At 38.1% G+C, this 16,885-nt stretch overlaps 1 protein-coding gene across 1 annotated transcript in view; it reads left to right on the top strand.

Annotated features, from left to right (window-relative positions):
* Positions 1 to 2,291: 2,291 nt before the first annotated feature.
* Positions 2,292 to 16,885, top strand: part of LOC139941630 (nuclear cap-binding protein subunit 1-like) — a 29,563-nt gene continuing 14,969 nt past the window's right edge. Inside the window, exons 1-7 of the mRNA XM_071938216.1 lie at positions 2,292 to 2,428; positions 5,042 to 5,133; positions 6,483 to 6,583; positions 6,717 to 6,801; positions 7,693 to 7,920; positions 8,989 to 9,062; positions 9,609 to 9,678. Of these exons, the coding sequence (XP_071794317.1) occupies positions 2,392 to 2,428; positions 5,042 to 5,133; positions 6,483 to 6,583; positions 6,717 to 6,801; positions 7,693 to 7,920; positions 8,989 to 9,062; positions 9,609 to 9,678 (687 nt within the window). The 5' untranslated portion in view covers positions 2,292 to 2,391. The remainder of the gene's footprint in view (positions 2,429 to 5,041; positions 5,134 to 6,482; positions 6,584 to 6,716; positions 6,802 to 7,692; positions 7,921 to 8,988; positions 9,063 to 9,608; positions 9,679 to 16,885) is intronic.

Here is a 16,885-nt window from a genome sequence, read left to right as displayed (position 1 = left end):
AGCACGATTCATTTGAAATGTTTTGCATCGAAACACAGGCAATTTTACACACATGTACTTAAAACATAAATGTTTTTAATAAATGGATTAAAGGAGCACAATGTCTTGGATCGGTCGAGCTGGTTTTTGAAAAGTGTTCATACATCGTTTTAAACTGTCGTGTAGCCAGGGATCATATGACACAGTTGGTAGAAATGTCTACACGTTAATCTGGAGGTGGTTGGTTCGAGTCCCACTCTAGTCAATTTTGTTTTTCAACCCGAAATTGTTTTCTTTACAGGTCGTAAAGAGACAAGCACATAAGAAAATGAGATGATGGAAAACCTCTTCAGTTGTTTGTGCTCTGCTCAGATGTTGCCTAGCGACAAGGGATGCTCACAGGTAATACTGCTCAGAATTATTATAACAACAAATCCTTATGTAAAAGATAAATCAAACATTGAAAGGGGCAGCAGTGTAAACAGACTCATGAGCAGGCCTGGAATTTTATGTTGGAAGGGCAAGGCCATTTGCATTTTGCAAAGGGCACTTCAATGGGAAACTTTTGAAGGGCACCAAGGCCAAGACATGGGGCAATGGAGACCGATGGTCTCCGTAGCCTGCATGTTATTCCAGGCCTGTGAGTGCAGACTGATGCTATAGGGAAGGTATTTTGATGGTGTTTATATAAAACCTTTGATCAAAGTTGTTGCATCAGAACAATGTCAACAATGCATGTAGATCCTGCAAATATTATTACGAAAGTGCCCCATGCGAAAACTGTTCAATTTTGTCCATACATTCTCGTTATTTTAACCATGTCTGAAGATGTATACAAGGTCAAATCTTATTCAAACTAGCTTATGTTGGCCACTTTACAAACGCCCGGAACAACTCAGAGTATCCATTTTTTATATGGTCAGTTGACCATATTCTTTGATCCGGGAAATCTATTTCTCTCATAAAAATATATGGCGGGTACTGGAATTCATGCTTTAAATCTCCCCTTTTCTGGGGGATATTGTGTAATTCCGGATTCCAGACCTTTTGTCCTTAATTACAAATGATCGAGCAGGTTGCCATCACTGTGTTTGGCTCTATGAGAGGTTGTCCAAAGGAAAGTTCATTTTCTAACGTTTTGTTTCACTTTAGTTCACCTAAATTATGCTTTAGAAAGATGTCTTTTTTAAATGGTGATTATTATTAATTTCTGAGATAATGTCTAAAAAATCATTCTCATTGTTATTTTAGTTTTGCACTTAGAAACTCATTATTAAGCTTTCCACCAAGTATTCACAATAGAAACAGTTAGTCTTACGATTTAAATTTTTTTTTACATCTGTAATTCAGTAATTGCTATTTAGCCTATTAATATTATTTGTTAAAAAAAAACCAGATTAAGTATTTGTTTTGTTGTTATAATTTAAATTGAGCAATGTTAATAAAATCAATGACCCAAAAATTTGAACTTTGTGCATATGGAATTTATTATTATTGATGACGTTTTTCCTCAAGCAAACTTTACTTTATATTATTTCCAATAAATTAAGCCAATACCGAAAGAATCCTGGAATTACTTTCTGGGGGCGACTTCGCTAGGGGGCGACATTGGCTGGGGGCGACATTGTCAGTATAGGCTCTACTTTATATTCTTTCAAGTACAATAAGTGAATTCGCAAAAACCATTATACCATAAGAATCCTTACTTATTTTCTGGGGGCGACTTTGCTAGGGGGCGACATTGTCTGTGGGCGACATTATCAGGGGGCGACTTAGCCAGGGGGCGACATTGTCAGGGGGCGACTTTGCCAGGGGGCGACATTGTTTGCATGGGGGCGACATTTGTCAGGGGGTGACTTTTAAAAGACCCAGGGCGAGTCGGTTAGGGGGAGACTTTGCAGGGGCGCGACTTTGTTGGTGGAGAGCTAAATGCTAGGTGGCAAGATGACCGGGGACCAATTTCATAGAGCTGCTAAGCACAAAAATTTGCTTAGCATAAAATGATAAAAAACAGGATTATGCCCCCTACCAACCAAATTTATATTCGTTGCACATTGCTTGTTACCTGCTTTCAGCTGTTGTTTGCTTATCTTGAGTGTCACATGAAATTTGGTTGGTAATCCTGTTTTTATCATAGGAAGAAATTTCACGCTGAGCAAATTTGTGTCCTTAGCAGCTCTATGAAATTTGGCCCAGCATTCAGCATTCTTACGCGTGTGCTTGACGGTCGTTGACAAGATTTTGAGATTCAACACCACAGCACCAAAGTTGGGGTCGGGCCCAATTTGAGCTCACATCGCTTCAATCGCACACGGCGCTTGTTTCCGATTGTTGTGTGCAAAAAACCCGCTGAAGTAACATTTAAGGCCTACAAAAATAGAAGCAGCAGACAATTTTCTTTATATTTTCAGTATGTCTAGAAGAAGACGCCTAGAAGATGACAGTGATGGTAATGTTTATATTTATTTATGTTTAATTTCCTAGCTGTCTTCGTTTGCTCTCGTGATGAAAAGCGTCTGCTTTTTGTTGTGTGTTTGCCATAGTTTTTTGCACAGCACCCTTTTCGGGATTTTTTTTTTTTTTTTTTACATTTTTTAAATTTAAATTTTAATTTAGCGTATAAATTAAAAGTTGTATCTGTATCTTTATCTGGACATGTACAAACAACCATTATTATCAACTTAAATGGTCGGGGTCGGGTGTGCTTGAAAATGAAATGCAATAAATTTATAACTTTATTTTAATTTAATTATATCCTCTGCTTACCAATATCAGTTTTCACGCTATTATGCCTGGAAAAGTTTCCGTATGGCGCCACCACTTTTTCATTCGATATGAAATAATATAGTATCTAATTTACCTCAATGAGATATCCCTTTTTGTAAAAAAGAGTGATATAGTGGTGGCGCCATACGGAAAGTTATCCATACGAAGTATGCAAACATGTATTAAAACTTGATGATGATGGACATTGAAATGTTCACACCTCACACCGATCTTGGATGACTTCAACTGGCCCCATTTGTTTTGAGTTTTTCCTGTTTTCACGGCAAACGAGAAAGTATGGTTTCTCGGTGAAGCCATACATGGAAGAAACATCTGCATCGACTACAAGTGTTCTTTGAGACTCTGTGTATGACTGTATAGCCAGCAGTTGCCTTCATTTTATTCAAAAATTTTTTTATCAAATTTTTAAAATTACCATGGTAACTTGCAAAAAATTTAAAAAAATCAAAAAAAATATAAAAAGTGTGAATAATTACTGGCTTCAAAATCTGATTTATATTATTTTTTTCCCTATTTTTTTTTTCTTAATATTTATAATAAAGCGTATAAATAAACAGTGATAATTGAATCAACAAGCTGATGTTTAAATTTTAATATAAATAATAGTATTGATACGAGGGTTACAAAATAAAAATCTCCAAAAATATTAGAAAATGATATAAGGCACATGGCTTCTTTAAGCCTCGGTATTTTTTTTCAAGAATGCTCAGCAAAACATTCAGTCACATGATTTTGATCATCATGAATTGTGAATTGAAATAGCGTTTGATGAAACTTTTTCGGTGGGCAAATATTTTTATATGGCCTCAACATTATGACATATTTTTGTACCTAAAATGCCTAAAATACCAAACTTTTTGCATTTACAAGTGCAAATGACCAGTGGAACCTTACGTGTTTCTAAGTTTTGGTCAAAGAAGAGGAGACTCTTTGCTTGGCAAATAAAACCACACAATTTTTATCTAGGGACTTTTTACATCCACACAGAGAGGTAAAAGATTTGCCACGATTTTAGGGACACCTCGAAAAAAGGACCTCCTACGATACTAGTTTAATTAATAGAAATAGGTACATGTGATGTACATATATAAATCAGTCAGTCAGCTCAGCAGAGCTCTACATTGACATTAGATTTGTAGAGCCAACACAAATAACTCTCATTATTTATACATATTGCATTAAAATTAATGCTTGTAAAACGCATGGACACTCTGCTGAGATTAATTTAAGTTTAGTCAAGTTTATAACCTTTACTTTGTTGCACAAACGTTAAAATTATAAAATACATTGTGGCGATGCAGAGACAAAGAGAAACCTTATGTTTCTCATATTCGTACTAGAAGTTGTGTTGGTGTCAAACTTAATTTTTCCTTAGTTGGCCCAAAGCCTTGCAAATCTTATGGGGATCGGGCTTTTTCTATTTATGCTCCCACCCTTTGGAATAATTTACCAATTCATTTGAGGATTATCACCAACTTTGATATTTTTAAAACCCATCTCAAAACATTTCTTTTTAAAAGATATTATCTTTGACTATTTCATTGCCTTTTCTGTGGTGTTATATTGTTGATTGTCACGTATTGGTGTTTGTCATTGTTTGTTTTTGTTGTTCTTATTGTACAATGTAATTTTGCTGTGTTATGCTATACCGTTAAATATATGCACAAGAGTCATATGCACCTAAATCACTTTCAGACTGTTGAAAAAATTGTGTTTTTAATTGTAAAAAAATGTGTTTTTTACCATAGGTTTAGTCATAAATGGAAAATCCGCCATGTTGTCTCTCAACGTACTTGGACGAATTATTACACCGCAGGGTGGTACAATAAGCAAGATGATTATTTGCCATTTTATGTGCCTTTCATGGAGTTGAAAAAAATATTATACTTAAATCTCCCTTTGTGTAGTGACTTCCATTTCCAGAGTGGCGACTTAGTGACTTACAAGAAAGAAAAAACAGCAGCTAAAACCAAAAATAAAAAAGTACAACTGAGCCTTCAGAAATTACCCCTGTGGTGTAGTGGACTCTTCAAAGTATGTCGAAAGACAACATGGCGGTTATTTCTGTATTTTACTAAACTTGGGGTAAAAAAAACACTTTTTTTTACAATTAAAAATACAATTTTTTCAGAAGTTTGAAAGTGATTTAGGTGCATATGACTCTTGTGCATTTAAAAATTGTTGCCGTGAGTTGTCGTGAGGGGTCGTGAGTTGTCGGTATTTAGTGCGACCGAATTCATGGTGTATTATGACACACTTTTTTAAATCCCAACAGATAGCAGGAGTCAGAAGCGTCGGAGGACCACTACTGATCAGAACGAGATCGAGGAAAGGCTTGAATCCCTCATTACAAGAGTCGGAGAAAAGGTATAGAATTTGCCTGATGCTGTTTATGGTTACTTTTCTTGGACACGTTTGAATGTTCATTCATAAATACCCCAGACAGTTTCTCTACTCCTATTGGTGGAGAGCGGGTCACGTGGGTGTGCATAAACCTTTTGTTAATGACCGGTAAAAAGTGTTAATTCATGAGCGTGACATGCGACCTTGCACCTGTTCTTACAAGACAGTTTCTTCATTCCTATTGGTTGGTAGCAACGGCTGAAGCAGTTGTGCCACATCACGCCATACGCGCGACGCCCACAGCATTCCCTTATAAGGAGTTGTTTACGCGAGGGCAGCGGAGGGCTCTACCATTTCATAGCTGGAGGGGTGTTGTGTTGAAAGAAATCATTTAACAATTATAATTGTTGCATTTATTTTACTTTTTGACCAAAAAGTGATGATGTTTTTGACCGAAAAGGTATTTATGAATGGGAATCAAAGTGTGGTGAATCGGTTTTCAACTAGTGGTTTTAACCCGTCGAGGCCTGGTTCTTGATAATTTACCTCTACTTCATCTCGGTAAATTATCAAGAACCAGGCCTCGTTGGGATTAAACCACTAGTTGAAAACCTCTTCACCACACATTGATTCCCTCAGTATTGTACTAGGGTTTAATCAATCAATCAATTGTAGAGCACAATCATCCTAACTAGTAAGCAAAGTGAAGGACAGATTTAAGACGATAGTTTACAGAAATACATGTGCAGATGACAAAGTGCACAGGATGGGACATAACTGTTTAACCCAAAACATTGGCCCATTTTATAAACTTCCTCTAGGGAAGGTACGCGTTTGGTTATTACTCAAACAAGTATTAACTTAAAAACTGACCTGGTAACGAGCATGGCATAGCTGTTGGTAGTATAAAACATTGTGGGAAACTACTCCTCCGAAGTAATGTAGTTTTTGAGAAACAGGTTATTTCTCACTAAAATAATAAAAGACTTCTAGCTAGAAGTCTTTTATTCCCATCTGAAAGCACACAAATTCGTCCATCAAGGGTGTAATTTTATGCTTATGGTGGGATACACCAAGTGAGAAACTGGTCTTTGACAATGACCAAACGTGTTCAGTGCCTTTAAGCAGACAATTTTACTGATAATTTATGTGCTTAGCAAAACATTGCAGGATACCATTCAGAAATTGTACATGTGACATGGTATTTTGGTTACCTTATTCTGCTGGTAAGTATATTTTGTTGTGCTTAGTCACTTCTTGTGCTAAAGCAGGTTTATGAGATGCAGGGTTGTGTGATATTGACTTTTTTTGTCGGTTTTTGTGTTTGTTTGCGTCATAATAATTGTTGCTTTATATAATTTCATTTTATCAAGAGTACATCATCCCTAGAGAGCAATTTGGAAGGTTTAGCCGGTGTCCTGCAAGCTGACCTGCCGAATTACAAGAATAAGATCATCGGTATTCTGTGTGTGTGGTAAGTATTGCCCCCAAAAAACAAAAAGATTTAAAATAAAAAAATTAATGCTAGAACAAGATTGGAATGTCATTGAATATTTGCAGTTTTCTTTGATCGTAATTAATGTTATTTTTTTATTGTTCCTACACAGTTCAACTGAGCTGCCAGAAAAGTTGAGTGTCTACACAACCTTGGTTGGTCTCATCAATGCTAAGAACTATGAATGTGGAGGCGATGTGAGTTCTTACACGAATTGTTTCATTGTAGTATTGACCCCTGGCACGTGCGTCACACGTGGCAACTGATGCCACGCTCACCATTTGAGTGGGCAGTTAGGTTTACGTGTATTAACGCAGCGTCGCCTAAAATGCGCACTTCACTGCATAACGCACAGCATGGAGTTATATGTAAAAATGCACAGTGAAATTGCCCACCAGTATGTGAAATTGCCCACCAGTATGGCGCATTCAAGATTTTTCTGATGATGATGTCAGGTGAATTGGTTTAATTGGTGCAATATGACACTTGTAACTTTACATGGCATTCGGGGATATAAAAAAGTCACTCATCAACAAAGGGTCACTATTTGAACTTACTTTTGATGCAAAGTGAACTGTGTGGTAATGAAGTCAAGTAATTAACCACAAGGGAAATTTTGGGTTTGAGCAAAGAAAAAATGAGATGCTATTGGGAAATGCAGTATATAAGAACTAGTATAGAAATTCACTGACGGGATAGTCATGGTTTTGACAACTGTTCCCCCAAATATTAAGCAGTCAATATTTCTTTTATATGCTGAATAAAACATATACACAAACAACCCTGACTACAGTGAAAAGTTGTCTGCAAAGAAAGGTCACAGTTCGCGCTGTGACACGGAGCGCTAGTCGTACAATGATCGCGAACAGAACATGAGCCACCTATGAATACAGTGTGTTGTGACTGTTGGGTTATTTTCAGGGCAGAAACAGTCAATTGCTGTGCCCCGGGCACAGGTAGTTATGGCGTCATCTTGATAGAAAAATGGGGCCCAGCTAATTAAATTACTCCACTTTTGACTAGTCAGATAAGAGGTAATTATTTATTATTATTATTATTTATATCTGTGTCTTGTCCTTTAACCATAGTTCTCAGAAGAAATGTGGCGGCGGTTAAAGGAACTGATGAAGCAGAACGAGTGGGACAGGTGTCGCCTCTTGGTACGTTTCATCGCCGACCTCGTCAACTGCCGCGTCGTGGACGTCTCCTCCATGGTGCAGCTCTACGAAGCATTCGTTGCTGTGACGCTAGAAGAAGGCATCCCTCAGGTCAGGTCGGACTGGTTTGTGTACACTTTCCTCTCCAGTCTGCCGTGGGTGAGTCTAGATTTTCTGGATCAATTAACTCCTGGTTATCTGCTCAGAACTAAAAGGTCCTAGGTGCAATCTGTATGGATTTAGTAAAACTGCTTTGGCATATTTTAAGCTTATTGATCAAGCATGGTGTTCAAAGTAACTGTTTTCTAAGGAAAACATGCATTTTGCATTGCTCTTTTTTTTCTTCAAACTAGTATGCATTTTTCATTTAATGATCTTTTGACTATAACATATGTGACCCACTCTGTGAAAATGAGTCACATGTCGCCCAATGCAATGTTAAGTTATGGACAGTTTAATGTGGAAAATGTAAAAAGTAAAAAAAAATATCTTTTTATTTTCTTTTTAAGATCTTTAGTTGCATGGTTAACCTTTAGAACAGTTACTTTTAGGCAATAAAGCTATGAATACAACAATTTTGTGATCATACTTATGTCTAATTTGTATCCTTTTGCACACAATGGTAGTTTAAAATATCATTTTACTTGTAATTCGTTTTTCACAAAAAATGGTGTAGTGGCTAATTTCAAACGGGAGTAACTCAGCAACGCGATACACCCCAAAGCTTAGACAATACCAAATTACTGCTGCTGATGTGTTCTTTCCAGCCATGTATATAACTCAATTCCTTAAATTGCCTACATCTGACTCATTTTCACGGAGCGGGTCACATATATTATCAAATTTCCATTAATGACCTTATAGTTCAGAGCAGACGTGCCATATTTAAGATGCATCAGAATCTTCCAGATGCTATGCACAGAGTGGTGAAGTAACCAGTGCCACACTTTCCTGTCATTGTATTTGTTTGTTCCAACAATTGCCCAATATCCTCTGTGCCAAAGTGAAGAATTCATAAGGACTTGGGAGCCTTTTGCCTGTATAACACTTGCTTAGCACTGGGTCAGGCATTCCAATCTTGTCTAAGTGTAAACAACTTCGTGTGAGGTGACATGGGAGTTGGGATTGAGGTCACCTGTTGGCAAAAAGTCACAGCCTGAACAATAACATTTTCTAGGAAAAGTATCCAAACCGATCAGCCTTGATTGTTATATCTTGTGTTGATAGGTAGGGCAAGAGATTGCAGAGAAGAAGGAAGAGGAACTGGATAAGATGCTGAGCGTTGTTGAGACCTACATGACGTGAGTGTTGAACCTCCTTGTTTTACAGGTCGTCACAAGCTCCACACCCCCTCCACACCCCTTACAGCACCACCTCAACACACCCAAGCTTGTATCAACCTGCAACCATGAACTGGTTTTTTAATACTTTTTTGCAACAGCTCCCATTGGTATTGTACACGTTTTCCAACTGTGGACCTGTCCCGAACTGTGGACTCTATTGTCCTCTTTTGTTATAGCTCCCCTGTTTGAATGTTTATACCCACTTACCATCACCCCCTACAAACACCCCCTACAACATCACCTTCTTTAAGCCCTACACCCCCCCCCCTCCCCCGCAACAACCCCTTCAACACCCCTTAAAGCACCACCTCAACACACTGCCATCCTCTACAAAACCTCCCTTCAACACCCCTTCCAACAACCCCTTCAACGCCTCTTCACCAGCTATTAACCCCTTCAACATCTCCTTCACATCCCCTTTACCCCCTTTAAAACCACCTTCCCACACCCCTCACAACACCGCCTTTGCTGAGATACCAAAAATTGTATCTTTTTCTTTGTCAGGAAGAGGAAGAAGGACCATGTTCCGATGCTGAGGGTTTGGCACAGTGATACTCCCCACGTCCAGGAAGATGTAAGTTGTTCATCAATAATAATAACATTAATTTATTAATGTTAACAATTAATGTTTATTAATAATAACAATAATAATAATAATAGTGGCAATTTATAATGCACCATGTCTGTCTAAAAGACGCTCCTGGCGCAGGATAGATGCAGCTTCTAAGCAAGATTTCAATGAGTTACATAGTTAAGCACAAAAGTAAGTTTTCAAAGGGGTTTGAAGCAGGAATAAGTAGTGACTTGTCGGAGGTTTTGGGGGAGTTCGTTCCATAGTGATGGGCCAGAGTGTGAGAAGGATCGGGCTCCCCATGTGAACATGTACGTGGAACGTGTAGAAGTTTGGTGCAAGATGATCTGAGCTGCCCGGGTGGTACATGAAAATGTAGCAGACTCTGGATGTATGTTGGTGCTGTGCCCTGGGCCCAATTTCATAGAGCTGCTAAGCACAAAAAACTGCTAAGCATGACATTTCTTTCTTGATAAAAACAGGATAACCAGCCAAATTTCCACGTGATTTACAGGATAAGCAAACAACAGCTGAATACCAGTAACAATCAATCTGCAACACATGGAAATTTAGTCGATAATCCTGTTTTTATGAAGGAAGAAATTTCATGCTAAGCAATGAAATTGGGCCCTGGAGAGACCGATACACAAGAAGGAGAATTTTGAAGTCGATGCGCTTTTGAACCGAAACCCAGTGCCTGGCCTTGAGGATTGGAGAGATGTGTGATGATGTGTGATGCCCCAATAGTAGTGTCTTCATTTTTGGCCAAACAGACAACTTGAGAAATGAATTATAAAATGAACCAAAAGCAAATCTGTGACCATTTATATTTTCACTGTTGCCATTGTTGTGCATAACCCTGAGGGAAACCTCTGGCCAACTTGTTAAATTTTTAATTGACTTTTTAACAAATCTAATGACCCGTTCGATAACATAATGTCCTTCCCGCTTTCTCTATTTTGAAGTATTTTGGCCTTGGTGCCCTTTCTACTAGCCTTGGTGCCCTCCAAAATTTTGCCTGCTCCAAGGCTAAAGTGGCCTTGCCCTAAAAAAAAAAATTGTTCATGCAGGCCTGATGAAGTAATAACTCATGTATAAGAGAACAATAACTATCTCTTGCTAATATAGTAGCTGTAATTACTAGGTCAGCTTTTTATAACGTTTAATTGAAACTTAACACAACATCAAAAGCTCTTTTATTAATTTTTTTTAATGAATATTAAATTGCCGCATGGAACAAAAGTTACCCCATTAACCTTCAACAGGTTGTTGTTGGTGGGAACTAATATCTCATCAATATATTTAGCACTAGTGAGTTAACTGTCACAAGAAGACTTTACAGAAGTCACTATGATTTTCACTGTTTCCACATAGTGGCCATTCTAAACTACAGTCAGTATTAAGGCCGGTTTATAGTCGGTCGCGTGATGGTCGCGCGACGGAAATCTTGCGCGCAATCCTAAGACTGAGGCCTGAATACCGTGTCTTTTTATGATCGCGCGTCAAGATTTCCGACGCCCGACCATCGCGCGACCGACTATAACTCGGCCTTTATGAGTGTTGAGAAAATGGCTATTGATGAAATTCAACTATTTTTTAAACTGCTCTTTCTGGCTGAGATATGGAATTATCAATATGATTTTTTTCAATCTCGCAAATATTTGAATTCTGGTGCTCTTAACCGCTCGGCCATGACACTTCCATATTGAATCATACATGTAGAGTATGTACATTATTATTTTTGCTTTTGTGCATTTTCAACTATGACAAAAACAGGCGTGCGTATTTACAAGCATAATAAACATCCTTCAGAAAAGGGGCTATTTGGAAAGAATAATGTACACAAGATGTACATTATAGAAATACTCAATAATTATAGAAATATTCAAATCTGAGATTTAAGAAATATATGAAGATCAATTAAAATGAATTTAGAAAATTTCTTTTGAATAAAGAAATAAAAGAGTAGTCTTGAACACACATTGAAAATTGCTCAGGGTCATACGATAGATGCGAGATTCACTTTCGCAAAACCACAACCCGCACAATTTGAATATGCGATTAAAGTCAACACACGATTTAAAAAAATTCCCATCCATGATTACAGTTCCATTAAAGTTATCCAAAAACCCTCTAAAAGTTGTGAACAAATCTGACAGCTTAGCCTCAGCTCACTCTGCGTTGAGCTGGAGCAAAATAAGCCAAACTATTGGGGGGGGGGCTCTTGGCTTCAGTGTGTGCTGGATGGCAAGAGACAACAATCTACAGACCATGTGACCTTTGTTTACAGTTAGTTTGACCTTGCACATTCTTTCCATTTTCTTGCAGGCAAGATACTGCACTGATCATATGGGAAAGTTGACATTTTGTGTCTTAATTTCCACATAAATCCAAGAGTTATGAAAGTAAAAGCTGGACAAGTTTTGAGATGTGCACCCTTTCATCATATCAAAAGTTAATAAGAACTAGACAGTGCAATCTCCATGAAATATAAGATTTTATGATTTCTTCAATTAGGCTGTGTACAAATCATGCCTGCAGGAAGTCCAGGCTCTGTGGCTCTTTTGTAAACAAGTGATGTCACAGGTCACATCGTCTATTCATAACAAAACATCCGGGCCATGTTGGATAGCACTGATGGTGCCAAGTAGAGCCCATTTATATTCTGTTTAGAATTCATGGTGAGCAGTGCCAGAAATTTGGATCTTGTCTTTTATCAGTCAGTCTGTTTTGTATTTATCGATGGCTGCTCATCATCAGCTTGGATTTGTAGCTAGTGTTGACACAGTATTTGCTCCACTTTCTTGCTGTAAAAGTTAGCCTTGTCCAAGGCTCTTTGCACAAGCACTGGCCCACTCTCTGAAGTTACGAACTGCATAGATACTATACCGCATGGTACATAACAGTATTTGATACCGTGGGGTCGAAGCATGGCTTTTCGGGGTATCAACTTGGTTACAACAAGGCAGGATTAGCCACGTTGTATGAGGTACAACAACCTGTTTATCTTACACGTTTCGTTCATTCATAGCAATCTGAACAACAATCCGATTTGGCCTTAGAGGTCGACCAATGCAACAACACAGCATGTCTTGAAGACCTCTCCGAAACTTCTTGTATTTGAAGATGTAAATGAATACACTTTCAAGTGTGAATGAACAATTGTTGAAGCCCCATCCTGCCGAGCAGATAATTGATTCAAAAGTAAAGGGTGTCCACAGAACAAACAGTGCACCCATGACGATCCTAAGCATGCTTATCACATTCTTTCTCGCCTGTAAAAGCTCAAGGGCTGCTCCTTGTACATTCTGTTGTTGGAGTTGTTGAGCACTTCTCTTGAGAGTGGCTTGGATCTTGTAGTAAGCCCAAGCCATACAAAGAATGGGCAACAGGTAGCCAAATAGAAAGAAGAGCACAACCGTTACATTCTCTATGGTGTCAGATGAGTCAGATATTTTACAACCAAGCCAGCTGGTATTATTGCTAGCACTCAATGTGAACAAACGAGGGCTTGAACAGAGAAATGACATCCCTGTTGATAACAAAATGATCGAGACAACTTTCTTAGGAGACATCTTTCTGGGATAGTGCAGTGGATGCACTATTCCTATGTATCGTTCATAGGTCACCAGACACAGACCATAACTTGATGAGTAGGCTGTTAATATCCCTATGAAGCCACTCCAGACAGTCCGGCAACAGATCTCTCTTCCAATGAAACTCTCTGGTAGGTAGTTCTCAGCTGTGTCTGAAATAGAGTACACAATAGCGTAACAGCAAACAATGCTGTCAACAACAGCAAGATATGCCAGCAAGTAGTTTGTCATATTATGAAGGCTTTTGGTGCGAAGGATGACCAGCCAAGCTAGAGTGTTGAGAACCAATCCAATAGTTCCTTGTACAATAGAAACCCAATCATACATTTTTTTATTTTTTATATATTTTTTTATTCTCCAGAAGACGATCGGAGCATACTGATCAAAACGTTGAGTTGAAACCACCTGTTCTTTTCAGAACCACCCCAACTCATTTAGAGATAGTTTTACACTGAGAACAAGTCCAATGTTGACAGCAATCATAAATAAGTGATGAAGTCCAGGATGGTCAGCCACATATCTCCCAGTCTGCTCTCTGCTGTTGTTCCTTGAAACTCTGTTTTATTTCTGAGAGTGTTCCTCCACAGTTTAAGTAGAAATCTCATCCAGATGAGTGTAGGTTTGACAGGAGATTTCAACTGCTGTGCCCATTAACATGGACTTGTTTTGTTTGCCAAACTCAAATTTGTGTATATTAACATTAGACTGGAACCTTTGCCTGGCATCAAAACTCAATCTATGTTCTTGTTAAGGTATTTTTTGTTATGACGGTATCATCATTCATAATAAATTGATGAATGACTAGAGATGAAATTTGTTCGATGAATATTAGATGAGCGCACGGAACAAAAATAACCCCATCAGACTTATAGGTTTTAGCACTCAACAATTTGAGCACTAATGAGTTTACATGAAGACATTGTGAATATTGTCCATAGTCATCATCTGCATGGCAAATCTATACCACCGTCAACATTATACTAATAATAAAAATAGTAATGAATACCCGTAATGCGCACATGTAAGAATACTTGAGTAACCTGTAAAGACCAATAAACAACCAGCTAAGAGATATTGGTCTGTATCAGACCAATTATCAACCAACTTGGAAAAAAGTGAGTAAATGTTTTAGAACTGACTCCGCGGTAATACAGTTAAGGTCGATCCAATAAGCTTAAGTAGTAGTCCCAGCCTATTTTTTATACCATCCGCCCGGGTAATAGTTAAAAAAGCAGGACAGTTCTTTTCAGAACTGAGAAGTCTCCCGAACCCCCAAACATCTACTCCGCGGTAGCAGAATAAAGCAAGACAGTTCTCTAAGCACAAACTCTACCTAGCAAGTAGATACACACACATGGTGTTACCACAAACCAGTTATATATTGATACCTCATGCAATGCCTCAAATCCTATATGTTTTAGAATGGTTATGATGCATTATTTGTTGAGATGGAGGGCCCCTGCTGTCCATCTTATCCTGTTGCTATTATTCTGGTTCTTATTTTTTATCTTTTCCAACACAATTATACTTGCTTAGTTTTTTTTTACTAGTACCACACTCAGCACCCTCGAGCATGTCTCGACATGTTTATAAGGTGCTATAATAAGTGTTGGTATTATGTCTACACGTTTCGTTCATTCATAGCAATCTGAACAACAATCCCATTTGGCCTTAGAGGTCGACCAATGCAACAACACAGCATGTCTTGAAGACCTTTCCGAAACTTCTTGTATTTGAAGATGTAAACGATGGGATTGATCACAGAGTTCATTTTGTACATGATTTCGAATACAAAAGCTAGGGTGACTGAAGAATGAATGTAGCACCATTCTTCCATTACATCTGGTAGGCAGATTGTCACATATAACGACACTGGTGTCCACAGAACAACCATTACACCCATGACAATCCTAAGCATACTGATCACATTCTGTCTGGCCTGTAAAAGCTCGAGGGCTGCTCCTTGTACATTCTGTTGTTGGAGTTGTTGAGCACTTCTCTTGAGAGTGGCTTGGATCTTGTAGTAAGCCCAGCTCATGAAAAGGATTGGCAGCAGGTAGGCAAATAGAAGGTAGAGCACTTCCTCCAATGTGTTTGATGAGTAAATCCGTTTGCAACCAACAGTGTTGATTTCGTTGCTGAAGTTCCATGTGAAAAAACGTGGGCTTGAAAAGAGAATCGCCATCCCTAATGCTATGAAAATGATAAAAATAACATCATTCTGGGATAGTGCAGTGGATGCACTATTCCTAAGTATCGTTCATAGGTCACCAGACACAGATGTGTAGAGTGTACAAATAAATATGAAGCCGCTCCTGACAGTCCGACAAAAGATCTCTCTATCAATGAAACTCTCTGGTAGATAGTTCTCGGCTGTGGCATTGATCCAAACTAAATTACAGCAATAAATGCTGTCAATAACGGCAAGATATGCCAGCAAGTAGTTTGTCATATTATGAAGGTTTTTGGTGCGAAGGATGACCAGCCAGGCTAGAGTGTTGAGAAACATTCCAACTGCTCCTTGTGCAATTTTAATGATATTTTCCAGTTCCATTTTCAGTATTTTGAACTCTGTGATTTGCCTGAGCTACAGTCTTAAACTGATGTAGGTAGTAAGTGTTCGATCGTAGTTGTCAACTTTTATCAATGAAGAACTGTAAACTGTAAACAGGAACAGTATTAGCGAGTGAACGCTGAATAAATATCAGTCTCTACTAATACTGAGTTTTCCAGGACAAACGATCACTGGGAAGTTACAAAGCCATAGGATGTCACTGTGGGTTTTGAGGGACAGCTGACAAGCATTGAGATCTTACCGTAGAATGTCGAATAAGTTAGTTTTGTGATGGCCACGACGGCCTCTTATGCAATGTTGAGAAAGTTTTCACAAGTTGAAGTCTGTACATGAAATATGATCTTTCCTTTCTTCACATTTTGATCACATTTTCAAAAGATATGGTAGAGTTATTCTTCAGTCTAACAGGCGAATGCAAACAGCCTTTGAATGTTCAACATCAAGTGCTAAGAATCTTCAGTTTACCTCTTTGCTGCTGAAATGTTTGATGTAGTTTCTAAATGGCAGTGAACGTCAGTTGTTTTACATATAAGCTGAAAACAAATCCAATGTTTACATCAATTATAAATAAGTCCAACATGTCCGAGATGCTTGGCCAAAGATCTCCCAGACTACTTTCTGCTGTTCTTTAAACTGTTTTACTCTTTATGACAGTGTTCATTGGGATTGGAACATCATGACATAAACCTTGTGAAGGTGTTGTTAATGAATGTCGCTTGCCAATAATCATCATTCTACTTTGAAGAAGAATATACTTTTGTGGTATATCATATTCAATAAACACAGCACATCGCAATGCTGAGAAATTGCTGAATTAATTTCGGATTAAAGCTTCTTTTAAGGAACGAAGTAATTATCTCATTTATAAGAGAACAATAACTGTCTCTTGCTAATACATGTGGCTGTAATTACTATTTCAGTTTTTTTATAACGTTTAATTTAACCTTTACGTGGCATCAAAAGCTTTTTAGCTTTCATGATGAAAGATATATTAAATGAATGCATTCAACAAAAGTTATCCATTAACCTTCAACCGGTT

The sequence above is a fragment of the Asterias amurensis genome, chromosome 9 (assembly GCF_032118995.1).
Source record: "Asterias amurensis chromosome 9, ASM3211899v1".
NCBI lineage: Eukaryota > Metazoa > Echinodermata > Asteroidea > Forcipulatida > Asteriidae > Asterias > Asterias amurensis.
This window is presented reverse-complemented; position numbering and strand designations above follow the sequence as displayed.